The sequence below is a fragment of the Gymnoscopelus braueri genome (assembly GCF_963280865.1).
Source record: "Gymnoscopelus braueri genome assembly, contig: SCAFFOLD_146, whole genome shotgun sequence".
In the NCBI taxonomy this organism is placed as follows: Eukaryota; Metazoa; Chordata; class Actinopteri; order Myctophiformes; family Myctophidae; genus Gymnoscopelus; species Gymnoscopelus braueri.
This window is the reverse complement of record NW_027660936.1, coordinates 6,889-24,915: the sequence shown is the minus strand read 5'-3', so window position 1 is coordinate 24,915 and position 18,027 is coordinate 6,889. Positions and strand designations below refer to the sequence as shown.

Here is an 18,027-nt window from a genome sequence, read left to right as displayed (position 1 = left end):
TGCGCAGTCGAGGTCAGTAATCATGACTACGCAGATGATGCATGGGATGTTTCCATGGAGGTTCATATCAGCTATGGTTGGAGTCAGTAGTGTTTGTATCCATGGAGGTTCCATGACTTCACTTAGAGTTTGATTCACTCCCTGCTCAGACGTCCTAATGGGCTTTTACACTGCGCCACTTTAATGATTCTGTGTAATTAAGGGACGTAGATATAGATATATTTATTTATACAGAGTGCAGGGCGATGCTTTTCCCCAGGGAATGAAGAGTGCTTATTGAATAGAGATAATCGTTATCATTAACATGGATCTTGTAGGACCCACCGTTATTTGTCATTTCACTTTATATTGAATTAAAATGTATTGTTTTCTCGATGCAATGAGGGCACATTGAAGTATGCTGCCTGTGTGTGTGTGTGTGTGTGTGTGTGTGTGTGTGTGTGTGTGTGTGTGTGTGTGTGTGTGTGTGTGTGTGTGTGTGTGTGTGTGTGTGTGTGTGTGTGTGTGTGTGTGTGTGTGTGTGTGTGTGTGTGTGTGTGTGTGTGTGTGTGTGTGTGTGTGTGTTTATGTGGTATTGTGCTTGCTTAGATGCCTTACTTCAATTCACTTGTCTGTATGGTTCTTTTTCTTCATAGTTTCTGAATCTCTCTCTCTCTCTCTCTCTCTCTCTCTCTCTCTCTCTCTCTCTCTCTCTGCAGTGAAGTTTGATGACTGCATGGGGAACAATGGAGTGGTTTTCAAGAGCAGCGATCCCAGCTTCAGCGTGCGGACGGATGGATCAATCTATACTCAGCTAGACGCCGCCAGCCTGGATGAACTTGTCCAGTTCAAGCTGACCGCCAGCGATCTGCAAAAACACTTGTGGGAGACCGTGGTGCAGCTGGCCCTGATTGACCTGCCTTTACCCCAACAGAATGGCAATGAGGTGGGCTAAGTTCACACGCATCTGTACACGCCACACACTTGCATACACACGTACGAATGGTGGTTATCATCTGTTGCAGTGGTGTCATCGTAAAAACAAAGCATTATATAAAATGGAGAGACAGACAGACAGACAGACAGACAGACATAAGGCTAGCACATGGATCAGAGTGATGGAATCATCCTGCCACTGTGGGAGCTAGAGTACCTTCATTGGATTCATTGGAAAGATGATGGTTAATTGGACTAGATAAAAAACACCCTTCGGATGTTTGGCCCCTTCCTACCTGAAAGCCCCCATATCACCCACACCCCCCATACCCCCCTCTTCCAAGTAGTTCCTACATGAAAGCCACCCATACCCCCCACCCTCCAAGCAGTTCCTACCCAGATGTCATGAGAAAAAATGGAAGCGTGAGTTGTAATAGCTCTTATAGCCTTCAAAGTTGCCCTTAATTATGTTTGCATTTGTCATCTTATAGAAGTTACCATTGTGATCACATGCTCTGACACTCCTCATACAGCATTTACTTAACAACCAGAAAAATATGAGACACTTTTGCAGTTTTCCTCTAAGTACCATAGAAGCCCATCCCAAATCTACTTAAACCACTGGTAACTCTATATGAGATACTTCCTCCCTAAGCAAACATTAGCAATCATTGAGCAAGAAATGTTGTGGCTCAAATTATCAGTTTTGTGCATGAACGGACTAAAAGAGCACGTTCTTTAAATGAGCTCATGTTTTTGGTCAACGGTCAACTAAACGTATCCATTTGCAACTAATGAATGTGACCGTGAGTGTCGTTAACTCCAGTGAGAGTTACTGTAATCATGCTCACTGTTGCAGCTGGTGAATAAAGGCGTTAGAGATTGTGGTCTTATCTAAACACTAAGAAAGGCAATGAATGGGGGCTGGGGATGGATGGGTAGGAGGTAGTTTATTTATACAGCAAAACAGTTGCTCGCTGCAGCCCATAAAACTAAAATTAAACGCAAGTGAACTAGTTAATTGCCTGGGACTGTGAACTTAGTTTATAATTCAAATTGAAAGTTCAAAATCAAAAATTGTGAACTGAACTTTAAGCTAGCTTTTGTAAAGTGTGAACTTGCACAGCACTGCAAACAAAAAATTTGCCACAAAAACTGAATATTTTGTTAGGTTAAAGATGCAATAAGTGATATTTTTGGTTTTACATAAGCTCTATTTTCTGGTAGTAATTACCGTAAATCCTCTTATAGTAGCCCGGGCTTGTATTTGCTTCAACTGTAGTGGGTACCGGGCTTTTATTGAAAGGAGGCAAGTATAAGAGAGAGGCCTATATTTCCATTTTTCAAACAGACCAGAATGAAAAAATCAACATTTTGTGTAAGTTTGAACCCAGTAAAATGTACTGGGTTCATTTATTGAAACCAAGTACTGTATGAAATAAACAGTGCATTTACAGGTCATTTAAACTTGTTCAAAGTTAAATCAAGTAACTTTACCTGAGTAAAATAGTGCAATCACAACTGGTATAAACAATTCTGAGGTAGTCTTACTCTCTTGGTAAACATTAACACCATACCATTTATATGGTATTTACTGCACAGCCAGCATACTGTATAACAAAAACAAAATATACCTTATTGCCTATGGTAAATACCATAAAAAACTTCCTCTTTAAACTTAACGTCAAACTTGCGCCTGTGTTTAGCCGTAGTACCTGTCGTCGCCATGCTTTCTCTACTGTTGTGTTTTGTTGTGATGTCGTGTGCGCGTCCCATTTACCGGTAAGGAAGTATGGGGTCACGGGCGGTTCACGGGGTATTTTAGTAAACAGCGCCCTCTAAGGACTTGAAAAAAAAGTAGAGAAAAAAAAAAGGCTTGTAATTCAGGCTCGGCTTGTAATGGAAGGGAGGCTTTTAAGTGCTTTTTTCAACAGCGCCCCCGGTCATTAATAGAGAGACGGCTTTTAATTGAATAGAGGTTACTATTAGAGGATTTACGGTATTCATTTCAAACCATAATTTATACTCGAAAGACATTGAGGTTGCTCTCATTTTCAGTGTCGTCGAGATACCTCACAGTATTTTCACATCAATATTCATATCAATGATAAAACAAAACAAAACCGAAACAATTTTCCACTATCGTCTCTTCAACTCTTTAATAAACAGAAAATAATGTTTATGGTTGGTCACCAATTTCATCCAATCAGGAGAAAGAAACCACTTATCAGCTTAAAATTTATAGTGCTCCAATTCCAATTGTCTTTTTTATTATTTTATTTTTTACTTTTTTTCATCACTTGTTTATCCTGTAATCCTGAGTTGTCTCTCTTGATTGGATGAAATTTGGTAAAATAAATGTTTAGGTCAGACATTTATTTTCTGATTGCTAACGAGCTGGAGAGAAACCCCTGTTCGCACTCTCTAGCAATTATTACTATCAGAATATAGAGCTATTATTATCATCATTTTATTATCATTATGTTTAAGTGTTCTGTGTCTCTAAAGCGTGCGGTGGAAAGTCAGAGTCTGGCATCACTCAGGTAATCTGAGAAAGAGATTATGAAGTCAGTTCTGATCTTGTTCTAGCGTGAACATGTCCGGTTAGACTTTTGCATTTCCACAGCATCATCTCTGAGACACAGATTAAGGAGACAGAAATGGTATCATAATCTACACCATGGATGAACACTTTTGTCAACAAATGTGCATTGTAATGCCATCATTATTACACCACATACAATCAAGACAGATATCGATTGATTTTAGACTTCTAAACTGTACTGCCGTCCACCATCTGTAAGATAACTGAGATAACTGGCAAAGATTATATAAAGTTATACCTTTTATGATGCCAATATGTTCCGTAAAACAATTTCCTGGTACCACCTAGTTTGGTTTGTCGGACAGTATTGAAACAGTGGAAGTTGTCTATGTTAGATAATTAGGTAATTTTCTGCTAAATTCATGTGCAGTATCCATGGACAAAAGGAAAGAGAAAAAACTAAACAAAACCCTGAACAGATGGTCAATACAAAGTGGTTAGTGTGGAGAGTAAAGTACACCAGCTTGTACACCAGCCAGCTTTGGAGTGGCAAAGATACACGTTGGAGGTAGAGTTGGAGGATAGCCCAAGAATGTGTTTGGTGGAAGGATCAAATGAGTGTGTTTTCTAAAGTTACATCCAGGTATTTAGGCTCCCTGGAGTTTTTGTGTATTGTTACTATGAATGGATAAAGTCATGTAATTTTGCTGATCACAGATGATAATTATTATTTATTAATAATATTTATTATAATTATTATTTTTTAATTATAAAAATATCGACCACCAAATATAATGCTTGCTCCCTTCTTGGCAATGGCTTCAGTCTACACAGTAAAGTCATCAGTGTTAATTAAATTATTAAATCATTAGTTAGTTAGATGGGGTAAGACTTTATATTAAGGTCGGGTCTATAATGCATTATAGTCACATTTATAATGCATTATAGTGCATCATATTGCATTAAAATGCACTTATAATGCTTCATTATAAGGTTATAAATGTTTATAATTATGCATAACAACTTATAAAAAATACACTTTATAACTAGCTAATATGTACTTATAATGTGCTGTCCCACTGAGCTTATAATGCATTATGACCGGCACTTATAATACTTTATAAACCTTGTTATAAGTGTTCATACATGATTATAAACATTTATAACAAGTGTTATAATGCTTCATTAGCGCATTATAATGCATTATAGACCCGACCTTTAAGTAAAGGTTCCATTTGAACACTCACAGAGTTCTCAGGTTCTTACTGTGTGATCTGTGGTCTCAGCATGCTAAGGGCTACAAAGTTCTACAAAGCAGTTTGTAGAACAAGGTCAATAGGTGGCGCTGTTACTGCAGCTGAAGTGATGTGAAATGATAGAGGATCATTTTGTCAACACTGTGGACAGACAGTGTGTGAAGCAGACCAGATGCTGAGGAGACAAACACACTGATAGAGGGTCAGGGGTGACAGCATGCATCATGCGCTACATCACTGTATAAACTGGAAGGGAGGGAGGGAGGGAGGGAGAGAGAGAGAGCGAGAGAGATGAAATCAGGATGCTGAAACACAATTTGATGTTTCATTATGGAAATGGCGTTTTGTGTACGGCATGCTCTGTTGAATAATAACTTCCAGATGTCTGGGTTGCCAGGGGCTGGCTGATATCAAAGCGTGAGGGGTTTGGGGAGTCTGTGGCAGGGAGGGGAAGAACCGGGACCAGAGCCAGCTGGCTGAGGCTGATGGCACCAGAGCTGTGGGCCGCATCTATTTCACACTCACTGACTCCTGTTCACATAGCGTATCTCTGTGTGTGTGTGTGTGTGTGTGTGTGTGTGTGTGTGTGTGTGTGTGTGTGTGTGTGTGTGTGTGTGTGTGTGTGTGTGTGTGTGTGTGTGTGTTGAGTGATGCACAACATCTTTTATTAAGACAATGTTTGTGCTGATGTCCGTCGCTGCAAATGAGATGTGTGTGCGTGGTTGTGTCTCTGTTGAGTGTAAAACGTATATTTGAAGCCTGTCTGAATTTCATGTGCACTGAGGACAGGGTATTGTATGTGCTTGCATGCATGCTTGCTCGAACTGTGTGTGTGTGTGTGTGTGTGTGTGTGTGTGTGTGTGTGTGTGTGTGTGTGTGTGTGCGTGTGCGTGTGTGTGTGTGTCTGTTTATCTGTCTGTGTGTGTGGGCTGGAATGAAATAACAGGCTGGAAATATCCATTAAGCCGTTGTTCCACATTCTAATTCTGAGCCTAGAACTCGTCCTCAGCAAAACAGCAGTGTGTTATAGGGCATTCACGAATAGTGATTTTTAGCATTCGAATTATTCGACCTATAAGTATTCGAATATTCGATTAATCGATTTGATTATAAAAAATAAAACAAATTTAAAAAAAAAAGTTCAATGGCATTGACGACTCGACTCAAGGAATGCGAGTTGACGTCACACCAGAGCTCACAGCTGCGTGTCTGCTGTAGAAAAGCCACTGGAAAAAAAAAGTAAAATAAAATTTTAAAAAAACTATTTTTTTTCTTTTTTTTAATAGAATAATCGACTTTGATGTACAGTGGTCGAATAGTGGTTTGATAGTCGAATATTCGAATATTCGATTATTCTGTTAATGCCCTAGTGTGTTATTTATCAATTGAAATGATTTATTATTATTAATTTCTGCTTAAAATGTTCATGTGTGGTTGTTTCACTTTAACTTTTTCTCTCAACACACGCACGAGCACAATCACAAGCGACGTTGTGTGTGTGAGACAGAGTGAAAGAGAGAGTCAGAAACAGAGAGAGTGGTTGGCTTTGATCAGAATTCCAGTATAGCAGCAGCACCATGGTTGGTGAAAAGCCCAGACCCCAACCCCCTCAGGCAGTGGTGGGCTCAGGTCTCTCTCTCTCTCTCTCTCTCTCTCTCTCTCTCTCTCTCTCTCTCTCTCTCTCTCTCTCTCTCTCTCTCTCTCTCTCCCCCCGCCCTCAGGGAACCCATTAGTACCTAGTACTATTAGTATGTGCAGATGAAAGGATGTGGAGCATGACTTATTTAGACAAGGAGAGATTCGGAGGGGGGTCGTCACATCTGCTTCTGACAGCCCTGTTCCTCACCCCCCCCCTCACTCCACCCGTACGTAACTTTCTCTTCACCTCGGTCACCCCAATCACACCACCTGTAGTAAGAAGTGGGACAGCCGGCCCCCTGCAGACAGACAAGCCCACGAAGCCCCTCTTCTAGACAAAAATTGAAAAATATTTGTCCAAATTCAACTGAACATCTGTCTCCTCCCGCACCATCTGACTTAACCCGTTTGAATGCGGGGTTAAGTGGCACACAGGCTGTTTGCACGTTGCGCTCGACTGAACGTTCCAGCGAGGGGTTGTTTCTCCTGAACGCGGACCATATGGATTGGATCGTGTTCACGTTTGAGTGAACCCGTCACGGAGCTACATGGCACACAAAGCGTGGCAACATGTGTGTTTGGTTGGCTGGTCAGCGGCGGGCACGAGGCTGGTACAGCTGGTTGGTGGGGGCCTGAGTTTTCTGGACCGTGAGGATGCAAACGAGCCACTCCGCCCCATGGGAAGAACCATGATGTTCTTGTACATATGTGCGGATGATGGCTCCCTTACAGACAGGTAGAGGTACAGCTGCTTTTTTCCTTAACAAGCCTGAGGGCACGATGCTGTCTCAAGCTATAACACTGAGAACCCACATCATAACAGGTTAGTTAACATGTTAACATCTTCTACTCTGCATACCTTTTATACCTTTTAACCCATATGTCCCATATGGCCTGGGTTAAAGATAAGCTTTTCCAGTTGATGGAACATAGACAGACTCACTAAATCGTTCCTTTTCCTGCAGGTTAAAATTAACTAGTCTCCAGGAGGTATAAAGTCCTTCCTCACTGATGTGTCAGATCCCTCACTGTTTCATGTAGCGTAGCTACCTGATGTCTGAAACACAGAGCTTTGCACACACGCAGGCACACACACACACACACACACTGTGGCCCCATATGCCAGTTTTTCTCTGACACATTTCCTTTACGCGTAGCGTTAAAAGCCTTTCCCGCTGAAGGCCATCTAAAAACTTCAGCCTTTAAAGAAGTGTTTGTATACTGGCAGATACAACCCATGCTCTGAGAGGGCACCAACAAAGAGAGACAAAAGACAAAACACATTTTATTCTGCGCCTCGTGGATCAAAGCAGGCAGCGCACAGGACCTCTGGACTTCATGTTCCAACAGCCGTCCTTTTCTTTTTTCTCCTGACCCTTTTGTTTTTGTCTTCGTTGAAGTTTTTGGCCTTGAATGTTAACTGCTTCAGAGGCACAAAGATTCTTGCAAAGAAGGAACAGGGCTATGGTAAAATGAAATATTGGAAGTTGTATTAAAAGCACGCACGCACGCACACACACAGGAAGACACATTTACATGCATATTGGAAGAGAGCTCAGTGCATGCTCCCTACCTTGAGCATGCGTTTTTTACCTATATCAAACAGATAACAGTTTGGGTCTTATCTCTTCTACACAAAGTCCAAAGGGTTTAGTTTTCTCCTCAACACTTTTACAGCCAACACTACAGCCTTGCATCTCCCTTACGTGCTCTGTGTTCCAACTGCTTCCAGTAATATTAATGTGACCCAGCCAATGCATAATAACACCATGACCACTGCCATCCTCAGTTTATAACCAACTCCATGCACTTGAAAAATACTGAGTGTTAATTTTAGATTTAACTCAATCTGAGAGTGTAAAAATCGACTTACTACATTTCTAAATTGAACATTTGGGTCAAATTTGCTATGGTGGTGTGTATGAGGAATGGGCAGGAAAGGGAGTTCATTGACCTGAAGAAGGCCTTCAGCTACTCAAGTGCCTCCAAGACCAATGAGATGATGGTGGATTCCCAGAACAAAGGTGACTTCTACAGACACGGGCAGAGCCCGTTCTTTTTCCTGAGGAGGCTGAGGTCCTTTGACATGTGCAGTAAAATGCTGCACGTTTTACCAGTCGGCAGTGGCAACTGTAAGATATTGGGGAGGCAGGGAGTGTTGGGCGGGAGGAGTGGGACAAATGCTCTACGTCCTCCCGGTGGGGGTTCCTCACTGGTAGGTGAGTCAGTAGGATATAACAGCATTGACCGCACAGAAATGTGTGTGGGGAGGAATTAATTGGCATAATGACTAAATTGGGGAGAAAAGGGGGTAAAGAAATAAATGTCTCTCAACTCTGTACGCTTTTGGAGAGAGGCTGTCACTGTGAGGAAAGAGAGAGCGAAAATAAATGGAACACTTTGGGATGCTTTAATATTATAATAACCAACCGAGAATGAGCATGTGAATATTAGTTGATATGTCAAGATATCACAGATGTCCGTTGGACATGAGACATAGGTTACAGTGATTCTGACGACCATGCACAGTGTTTTCTCCTGATGTTTTGGTGAGCGGAGAGCTTTTGGTTCTGACATCATTATATCACATTGTTAGCCTCATAGCATAAAAGTCATATTTTTAAGGTTTTCAGGAAAGAAGAAACAAAAAATCTCTTTCTGCCTGTCATTTAGGCAATCATGAGTAAAATAAATGTTTTGCCTAAGTCATGTTTGTCTGCCTTTATTTATATCAGCCTATAACTCTACTCTCTTAACACTGCTGACCCTGCCTTATTGCTAATGTTCAGAATGCTTGCTACATTAAAAAGAAATTTTGTCTAAGTCAAAAAGTTGACTTAGAAGCACTTTCTGCCTAAGTCATTTTGGTATGTAACAAGACATTCTGATAGGCTGAGGACATAGGCAATAAGGCACAATGAAGCAGCTGTGTTAGGAGAGTAGAGTTAGGCAGAAATGTCAATTTGGCCCCAAAAAATCTTAGGCCATTATGCTATGAGGCTAACGATATCATTAATGCTGCTTAAGCTCCAATATCCTCTTCATGCATGAAGAGGATATTGGTTTCATTGCTGCTGTAGAAATGCATTTTCTCCACCTCTTGGGACTGCGTCTCACACCTTTTATAGTTTTGCTATTAAGATTTTATGCTATTAACATTATTACCTTCTTTCATTGTGCATTGTCCTTACAGTATGTACTGTCTAACTCATTTATGTGTGTGTGTGTGTGTTTGTGACACCTGGAATTTTTGGTTTTTACTGTGTGGATTAGTGACCAAATATTTTTGTCATCCCTACTACATTCTCACTGCAAGTAAAACTGCAGATTTTAAATCCTCTCTTGTGACTTTAGAGAACAGTTGATCTGATATTAAGTGTATTGCTGTTCTCTCCTGTTGCCTGGCCTGAAATAAAAACAAAGGAGAAAGAGAGAGAAAGAGAGAGTTGGGAGGGCAGGTGATTTGGTGGAACCTGTTGGGGGAAGTGTTTGTTGGACATAAAGCTCAGTGATGCAGTCTCCATTCAGCGAACACATCCCAGCACTTGATGAATAGCTGTTATGGAGACAAGCTGTCAGGACCTGCCAACCGGGAGGGGAGAGCGAGAAAAACAATAACACTGTGAGAGAAGTGGAGCGAAGGAGCGAGGGATCGCTCAACAGAGTGCGATGCAGACGTGGCTGATTTCTTGATATGTTTTTACTACTTTGGTAACCCTGAGATGTGTTGGTAAACTTAGTCTCTGAGGAGTATCGTCACAGCATGTCAATTCAGATGTAACCTTTGGATCATTTAGAGATCCAGCACACATCCTCCACAGCCCCTGGGACACCAAGCAGATGGTGCAGATGGTTAAAGAGCAGCCTTGAGATGATGCAATACAACCTTGACACAAATATGTCAATCTATATGTCATGTACATGAACCTGAGAGCCAACGTGTCTGCATCTCTTCACTCTGGAGTCTTGCCTTAAGGGACACACATTGTATATCTCTGCTGTCGGGCAGAAACCAGCTAACTCCAAAATGTTCATTTTTCAGGAAAAAAAAAAAAAAAGTGGAGTTAGGAGGTTTTGTTCATCATTGATAAGAACAGCTGAATGGACCTCCAAGCTTCACCCCCCTTTAGCAGAAAGTTTGAGGATCCAATGAAGTTGGTTTTGTCAGAGGCGCTTTTTAATACTTTTCATTGGTTCAATATTTTTTTAACCAACACACAGACGTAGGGTGTTCAATAGCACTGATTTATGATTTTTTTTTTTAAAGGCCAAAAATGGGGTTATGGCAGTGTGTGGCATGCTGTCCGTGCTGTTCGCACTCCAACAGTTACAAGTCATATGTCATATATGACGTTGGGTGCTGAAGGTTCAGTAAACCCTCCGTGTTGTGTACCTTCTGTTTCAGTTTAAACAGAAATCCCTGTTGTGGAGTTTTGTTTCTGACCACCAGTGCCAGCTTTTTGTAAGACCAGCAACCTTTTTGCAACTGTTCAAACACTGTTCAGGGGTCTGCCATGAGAACGGTCACCACCAGGGGCCACGATGTACAACCCAGCTTACTGCTGGCCAGGGGGCCCCTGAGGGCCACACGTTAAAAACCCCATGCAGCATCCTTATTGTGAACTTGTAGATCAGCTATTTTCAGTGTGTGACATCGTAGTACAAGTATAGAGAAAACTCTAAACTCCAGAGTCCAGCCCCTAACCCAAACCTCTGAATGTCTAATCCCAACCCCAATGTTTTCCTAATAGTAATCCTAACACTATATGCATTTTTTTTTTTACCATAAAACAATCCTCACAAGTATAGTTATACAAGTGTGTGCGTGACTCCACGTGCACGCACATACACACGCAAACACGCACGCTATCAGGCCGATTCGTGTTTTTACCTATAACTGCACGATCTTTGTAAAACTTTGAATGTGCACTCCAGGCCAAGGGAAAGCCTTTGCCCTGCATTTTTCACACCTGCCTTTTAGAGCGCCACCAGGAGGGCGACTTATAATCTTTTTGGGGGGATATTACTCCTTCAGATTTTATCAAAATTTCACGCAAATTGGTACACATGATCTCTATAGTCATGTGATCAAGACGGATCTGTTTGATTTTTCATATTCAATCCCAATTGGCTAAGATTGGCATCTAAAGTTTGCAGGAGTGGCTCCTTTTGAATAAATGCCGCAAATCACGAAGGCAGCGTCCAATTTGCACGCACATTCGCACTACGTTGCAGAACAAATGCCACCCTTTTAACATTGCCCTATCATAGCGCCACCGTTTTTTTGCGAAACATTTTCTTTTATAGTTTTCCCACAAATCTTGTCCAAACATCACGCAAATCGGTACACATTATCTCTATAGTCAAGTGATCAAGACGTATCCGTACGATTTTTCATATTCCATCCTGACTGGCGAATTCCAAACATTGCTGGCCCACAATAACCTACCTGACCTGGCGGAGACCTATGCTCCGAGGAGCACTTTTTCTAGTTTATTTATGTATTTGTTTAGTTGTTTAGTTGTTTATTTATTTATAGTGGGATCACATTTGTTTTCTCTTTTTATTATAGGGCTGTGTTGTTTTCAGTTATTGTTGGCAGTCATGACAGCCAGTTCCCACCTGATGTCATGTCGGAGTTCAGACTGCTCCACACCGTACTGAATAACTGCTAGCTTGCATAACATCTTCAGATTAGGACTTAAATCTAAGATACACAGGTCATCAGGTGTGTTGTATCCTCCAAAGATGATGATACGATCTCCCACCATGCAACAACTCATCCAAGTGCAATACATCTTACACGGGGCTTTCCCTTTGGGCTCAACCTTCTTCCATGAGCAGGTCTGTGGATTGAAGTTCCACAGATCATTGAAGCGCTGGTTTGAGTTGTAGCCACCAAATATGTACAGCTCTCCATTGTAGGCAAAGGCAAAGGCAAAGAGGCGTCTTTCTGAAAGAAGCTGTGCAGAAGGTGTGCTCAGCCAGCTGTTGGTCTCTGTGTCAAACACTGTGATGTTGTTGTAGCAGACCCCCTTGTCCCCATAGCCCCCCAATACAAATATCATTGTCCCGATGATGGTGGCAGAATGACTTGATGAAACAGGTGGTGGAGTTCCTCTGGTGTTAATTAAAGCCCAGACCATTGTGGTGGTGTCCAACTTGTAGATGTCATTAGTGCGTCCAGTCAGCGTGGTGTGTCCTCCATAGATATACATGACCTTCCTCAAGACACAGGCTGAGTGGTTCTGCCTCGGCTTTGGAACTGTACCGGCAAAATTGGGCTTGGACCATCTGTGGTTGTCAACATGAAATGAATAAAGCACGTTACAGTAAGGATATCCCCCCCAGATGTAGACAATATCTTCTACCAGAACAGCTGTGTGGCCCCTGCACACGCAGGGAACCTCAAGGTCATGTTCTCCTCTTCCATTTGTCCATGGGGGCAACTTCCTCCAGCGTAGAGACACTGTGTTGAAGATGTGGACATCAATCTGATCACTGTTGTTCTTGTTACCGTATCCTCCAAATGAGTACAGTTTGTGTCCGACCACCACAGCAGCTGGGTAGGAATTCTTAGGTCCTCCTTTCAGATGCATCGTCCAGTGAAACATTTCACGCACCAGCACCACTGTGAATCAGTGCAACTAATTTACAGAAGAGGTTGTTAGAAGGCAGGGCTATCTGTTTCCTGAAGTTGCTGAATGGCGTTGTGTTGGAAAATACAATAACGACATTTAAAAGGACAATTACATCTGATGTAAAAATGATGTTGTGATATCACTGCGTGATGACATCATTATATGGAATAGCTAATGACGTTACTCAACCTGCAATGTCTATTTTAGCTAAATCTATGATCTGAATTGTGTCAATACTATGACATCAGTAATCCATATTTGGGCATAGTGTGATAAAGACACACTGTCTGTGTGAATTGATGACTGATGCTGAGCTGGCATTAGGACCATGCTTATTAACATTCATTCAATAACAAAATATGAATTCTGCATTCCAGCAGCCTGTATGAGTTCCAGTCTGTGCACTATGGGAATATTTTAGTCATGCTGCTTCAGTTGAACCTCATAAATGAGTTTACTGATTACATGCATTTAATCTATTGCAATGTGACCAGAGGTGCTGCGATCATGATTTTTGAGATCCGATCCGATTCCGATCAGGCAGCATAAAACCGATCCGATTCCGATTAATTCCGATCCGATATGGCATGGCAATTAATATTAATATTTATTTTACTAAATGTTAAAAAAGGATTGATCAAGGGATATTACTCAAACAGAGAACATAACCTCCACAGAATAATAGTCAACAAGTTCCACAACAGTAGTTTAGAAAAACTGCCCCATTTATTAACCAGTGCCAATGGGTTCGCTTTAACCTAAACAGCAGCATTAAATAAAATACAAAATAAAATAAAAGATCCTGTGTAACACAAACTTGGCTTCCGTTTGACATGGTCATTTCAGGTAAAAAAAAAGTCACATAAATAAAATCCCTTTATACAATAACAATACACACACAATATTGTCCAACTGTATTGTCCAGGGCTCCAATTCTGCCCAAAAGCAATGCTACCATTGGTCTACTAAAACAATAGGGTGAACAAATAACAAAACGTATTATTAATAGTCCACAAGTTCCACAACAGTAGGTTATGAGAAGAGTTTTATTTATTTTTATATATGTGACTTATTTTTTACCTGAAATGACCAACGGAAGTCAAGTTTGTGTTACACAGGATCTTTTCATTTATTTTGTATTTTATTTAATGCTGCTGTTTAGGCTAAAGCGAACCCATTGGCACTGGTGATGGGGTCCACCCAGTGCGCAGTCAGACTCAGTAAGGACATGTTGTGAAACGAATTGCTTATGCACTCTCCACATATGCCGCGGCGTAAGGAAACCTCGCACTTCTTTATGAATCTGCGGGATGGCTGTGTCAGTAATAACCTTACAGAAAAAGAAGCCCAAAGTCGCTTATAATAAGCCACATGGCAACACTGGCTGGAGCCAACGTGCTGGGAGTGGGAAGGATCAAAGTGCTGGAGCGGATTACTGGAATGGAGTGCTTTAATCGGAGCGTTTAATCGGTCATTTTGCTGCAATCCGATCCACATTTTTTCATTGATATCGAGCCGATATCCGATCAGTAAATCGGATCGCGGCATCTCTAAATGTGACTGACACTTTGTTCATAAACATATACAGACACACACACACACACACACGCACACGCACGCACACACACACACACACACACACACACACACACACACACACACACACACACACACACACACACACACACACACACACACACACACACACACACACACACACATGCACATACTGCGCACACAACACACACAAGGCATGTGAGTTACAGAGCAAAGGCCTCTGTAACTCCCAGGAACACAACTCCACTATTAGGCCTCTGTCTCTCTCTCTCTCTCTCTCTCTCTCTCTCTCTCTCTCTCTCTCTCTCTCTCTCTCTCTCTGTGTGAAGCTTGAGTCCTGCCACTGAGTGATGATCCATATTAATATCCATCTATCAATGTATCTATATGTATAGCTGTACAGATGTGTGCCCGGGTAGCTAAGTCAGAGGAGCGTTCGCCTTTGAATCACATGGTGCTGGGTTCAATCCCAGGCACTGTTCCAAGGCAAGTAGCCTACTGGAAGCTGATGGTACAGTACATACTGTAAATGTTTTCATATCAGGGGCCCTTTTGATACAAAAACTCAAGGCAAATACAGTCAATCTACGCCACTGCTTGTAGACCAACATCAGTGTTGTAAATGGTGCATTTAAAGGGCAACACCATGAATTTCATTTTTTTTGGGGGGGAGGGGTAATTTTTTTTTAACACTCAGTCATTCATTCTCATTCTAGAGATTTTCAGAATGGGCGTGTCTGAACAGGCCATTTCAGAATGGCAATGCAAGTGACATCACTTGCATTGCCATTGCATTGATGCTGGCCAGACAGAATTGCTCAGTAGCCCCCCCCTGCCCAAGAGGACGTTTTGGTATTGCAGCTGAAAGTGCTGTATAAGCCAGAGACAATTGACTTGGGATGAGTATCTGAGTGATGATTTAGGCTCAAACCTTTTGAAAAAGGTTTGAGGGACATACACCATATGATATTAAATATCAAATATTTTTTTTAAATTCATGGTGTAGATCCTTTAAGTAGCGCTTTTATCCAAAGCGCTTTACATAGATTGTGTAGTACATTCACCCATTCACACACACACACACATTCATACACACATTCACACATTCATTCACACATTCACACACACATTCACACACCGATTGCAGAACAAACCATGCAAGGCACCAACCTGCTCATCGGGAGCAATTAGGGGTTCAGTGTCTTGTTCAAGGACACTTTGACACTAACTCTGGGGGAGCCCGCGGGATCGAACTGGGAGCCTTGCGGTTCCCATCCGGCCGCTCTACGGGCCACTCTACCCCCCTAATATGTACAGCTACATTAGGCTACATATTTTGCTTTAGATTAGGGAAGTTAGATTAGTGAACTATTGTAATTTTGATTTGATATAGATTAGGCTGGGTAGGGGTTTAAAAGTATAGGTTTAGCTTGTTATATTTATGTAATGTTTTTACTTTTCCTGGTTGTATAAGTAAAATGTCATGCCATGTAAAGCATTTCATTATTATTTCTGTCCATTCTGAAAGAAACCAAAATAACGGGATCGTAACATACGGGATTGTAACAACAATATTACTGTTGTACTATAGTTTTTTCCATGACATGTGTGTGCTTCTTATCTATCTATCTATCTATTCACAAAACCTCTCTGTGTGCGTGCGTGCGTGCGTGCGTGTGACTTTCCCAGGTGTAACAGCCCAAATACACAGACTCCTGCCCCCAAATGATAGAATCTGCCCCAAGCACATGGGGGTTTCATTAGTATGTATGTGATTCAGATTTATGTAGTTGTTGCACCAAATTCACGTGAAACTTTTTATGATAACGAATGACTGTGATTGATAATTGTGACACAGATATAAATGTGTGTGTAGGGGTTGCTGAGCTGGCTCAGTCTGGTGAATGGGACTATAAATTGGAGTCATATCCACTGTTAACAGGCGTTTTACAGCCAGGTGTGAATGACAAGGTCGCTGTGACTTTTCAGAGCCCCTTTCATATTCATGTGTGCATACATTTATTTATGTGTTGCATGTTGTCAACCCTCTCTGGAGGAGAGTCCTGTGCACATCCAAAACCAGAAAGCCAGGTGCTGGATAAAAATATACTGTAAACCCAAAGGAAATATATCTGCATATTGATAATAATTAGACCTATTTCATCCCATGGGGGAAATTCAGTTTTCAGCTTCACCCACTTGAGTGCTTCTCAAGTGAGCACAGGGGGTAGCAGTAAGGTGTTAAGTGTTTTGCTAAGGGATACCTTGACACATTGCAGGGTCAAGGAATCAAACCTGGGACCTTTTACTTCCCAGGCGGGCTCTCTACCCATTCAGCTATGGCTGCCCCACATTGAAATTTACTCTCCCTTTAATTATCCTTCTCTGCCCTCAGTTTCCTGTCTCTCTGCTATCCTATCAAAAGGATGCAAACAAAATTGGAAAACAAAACACTGGCTTGCTGTGTCTCCTGACTGTAGTCTTGTTTCTGCTATTTTGCAGGTCACTGAAGAAGAGGGCAAAGTTGCAGAGAGGAAAGACAAGAATGAGATGTTCCAATCCTCTCCTAAGGTCATCCTTTTCCAGAGGCCCATCATGAGTAACTCCAAGGGCCTGCGCAGGCAGAAGAGGGACTGGGTGATTCCACCAGTCAACGTGCCGGAAAACTCTCGAGGGCCGTTCCCGCAGATGCTTGTCAGCGTAAGTGACAGAATTGATCGGCTGCATCACTCACACATGCTTCATCTACAGCTCTGGGTTTGTTGAGCAGCGATCAGAGATCTTGTGATGGACAGTGAAACCAAAAGAGATTAGGTGGTCGTTGACAAACCCTGCAGGTGATTATGTTGACGCTCTGGATTCTGATGCGATTTATTTTAATTTATGCAGACGTATTCAGGAATTAGAACGGCATTTTTTGGACGACAGGTTTCAGCCCTTGTGAGTCTAATCTCTCCCACAGTGTTGGATCCATTGGGTTCATGCAGTAAAAGGACTGATTATTTCTGCATGCATTTGTTACATTATCGGAACAGAGAATACAAGTATAATACTATTTTTGTGGCTGTTTCCCTTTTCCCTTTTTGAACAATACCATTTGTCACACAGTCTTTTGTGTGTAAAAGGCAGCGCTATGATAAGAGGAATAATGCTGCTGTCTTGAGCCAGGAAAAAACAGGTCAGGAGTTCATCCCCTTCAAGGTCTTGTAAGGATCACTGGTTAAAAGGCCTCATAAATCATAGATCTCTACAGCCCTTTTTTCACCATGACCATGTGAAGAATGAGCTTATGGTACTTTCTAGGATTGCATACCCTTCAGTTATGTACTGTACTCAAAACCACTTTCATTGCTACAATATCCTGTGTGTGTGTGTGTGTGTGTGTGTGTGTGTGTGTGTGTGTGCGTGTGCGTGTTTCTGTGCTCGATCGTAATCCACCAATGCTGTTCTCCTCTAGTATTGGAGATGCAGTATA

General features: G+C 41.8%; 1 protein-coding gene across 1 annotated transcript; it reads left to right on the top strand.

Moving 5' to 3' along the window:
* Nucleotides 1-715: 715 nt before the first annotated feature.
* Nucleotides 716-17,252, top strand: LOC308081039 (cadherin-4-like; the record flags this gene model as incomplete). The annotated part of the gene is made up of 2 exons (XM_080457446.1): nucleotides 716-925; nucleotides 17,055-17,252. Coding segments are annotated over 2 exons (408 nt in total), but the record flags the coding sequence as incomplete, so codon positions are not given.
* Nucleotides 17,253-18,027: the final 775 nt, after the last annotated feature.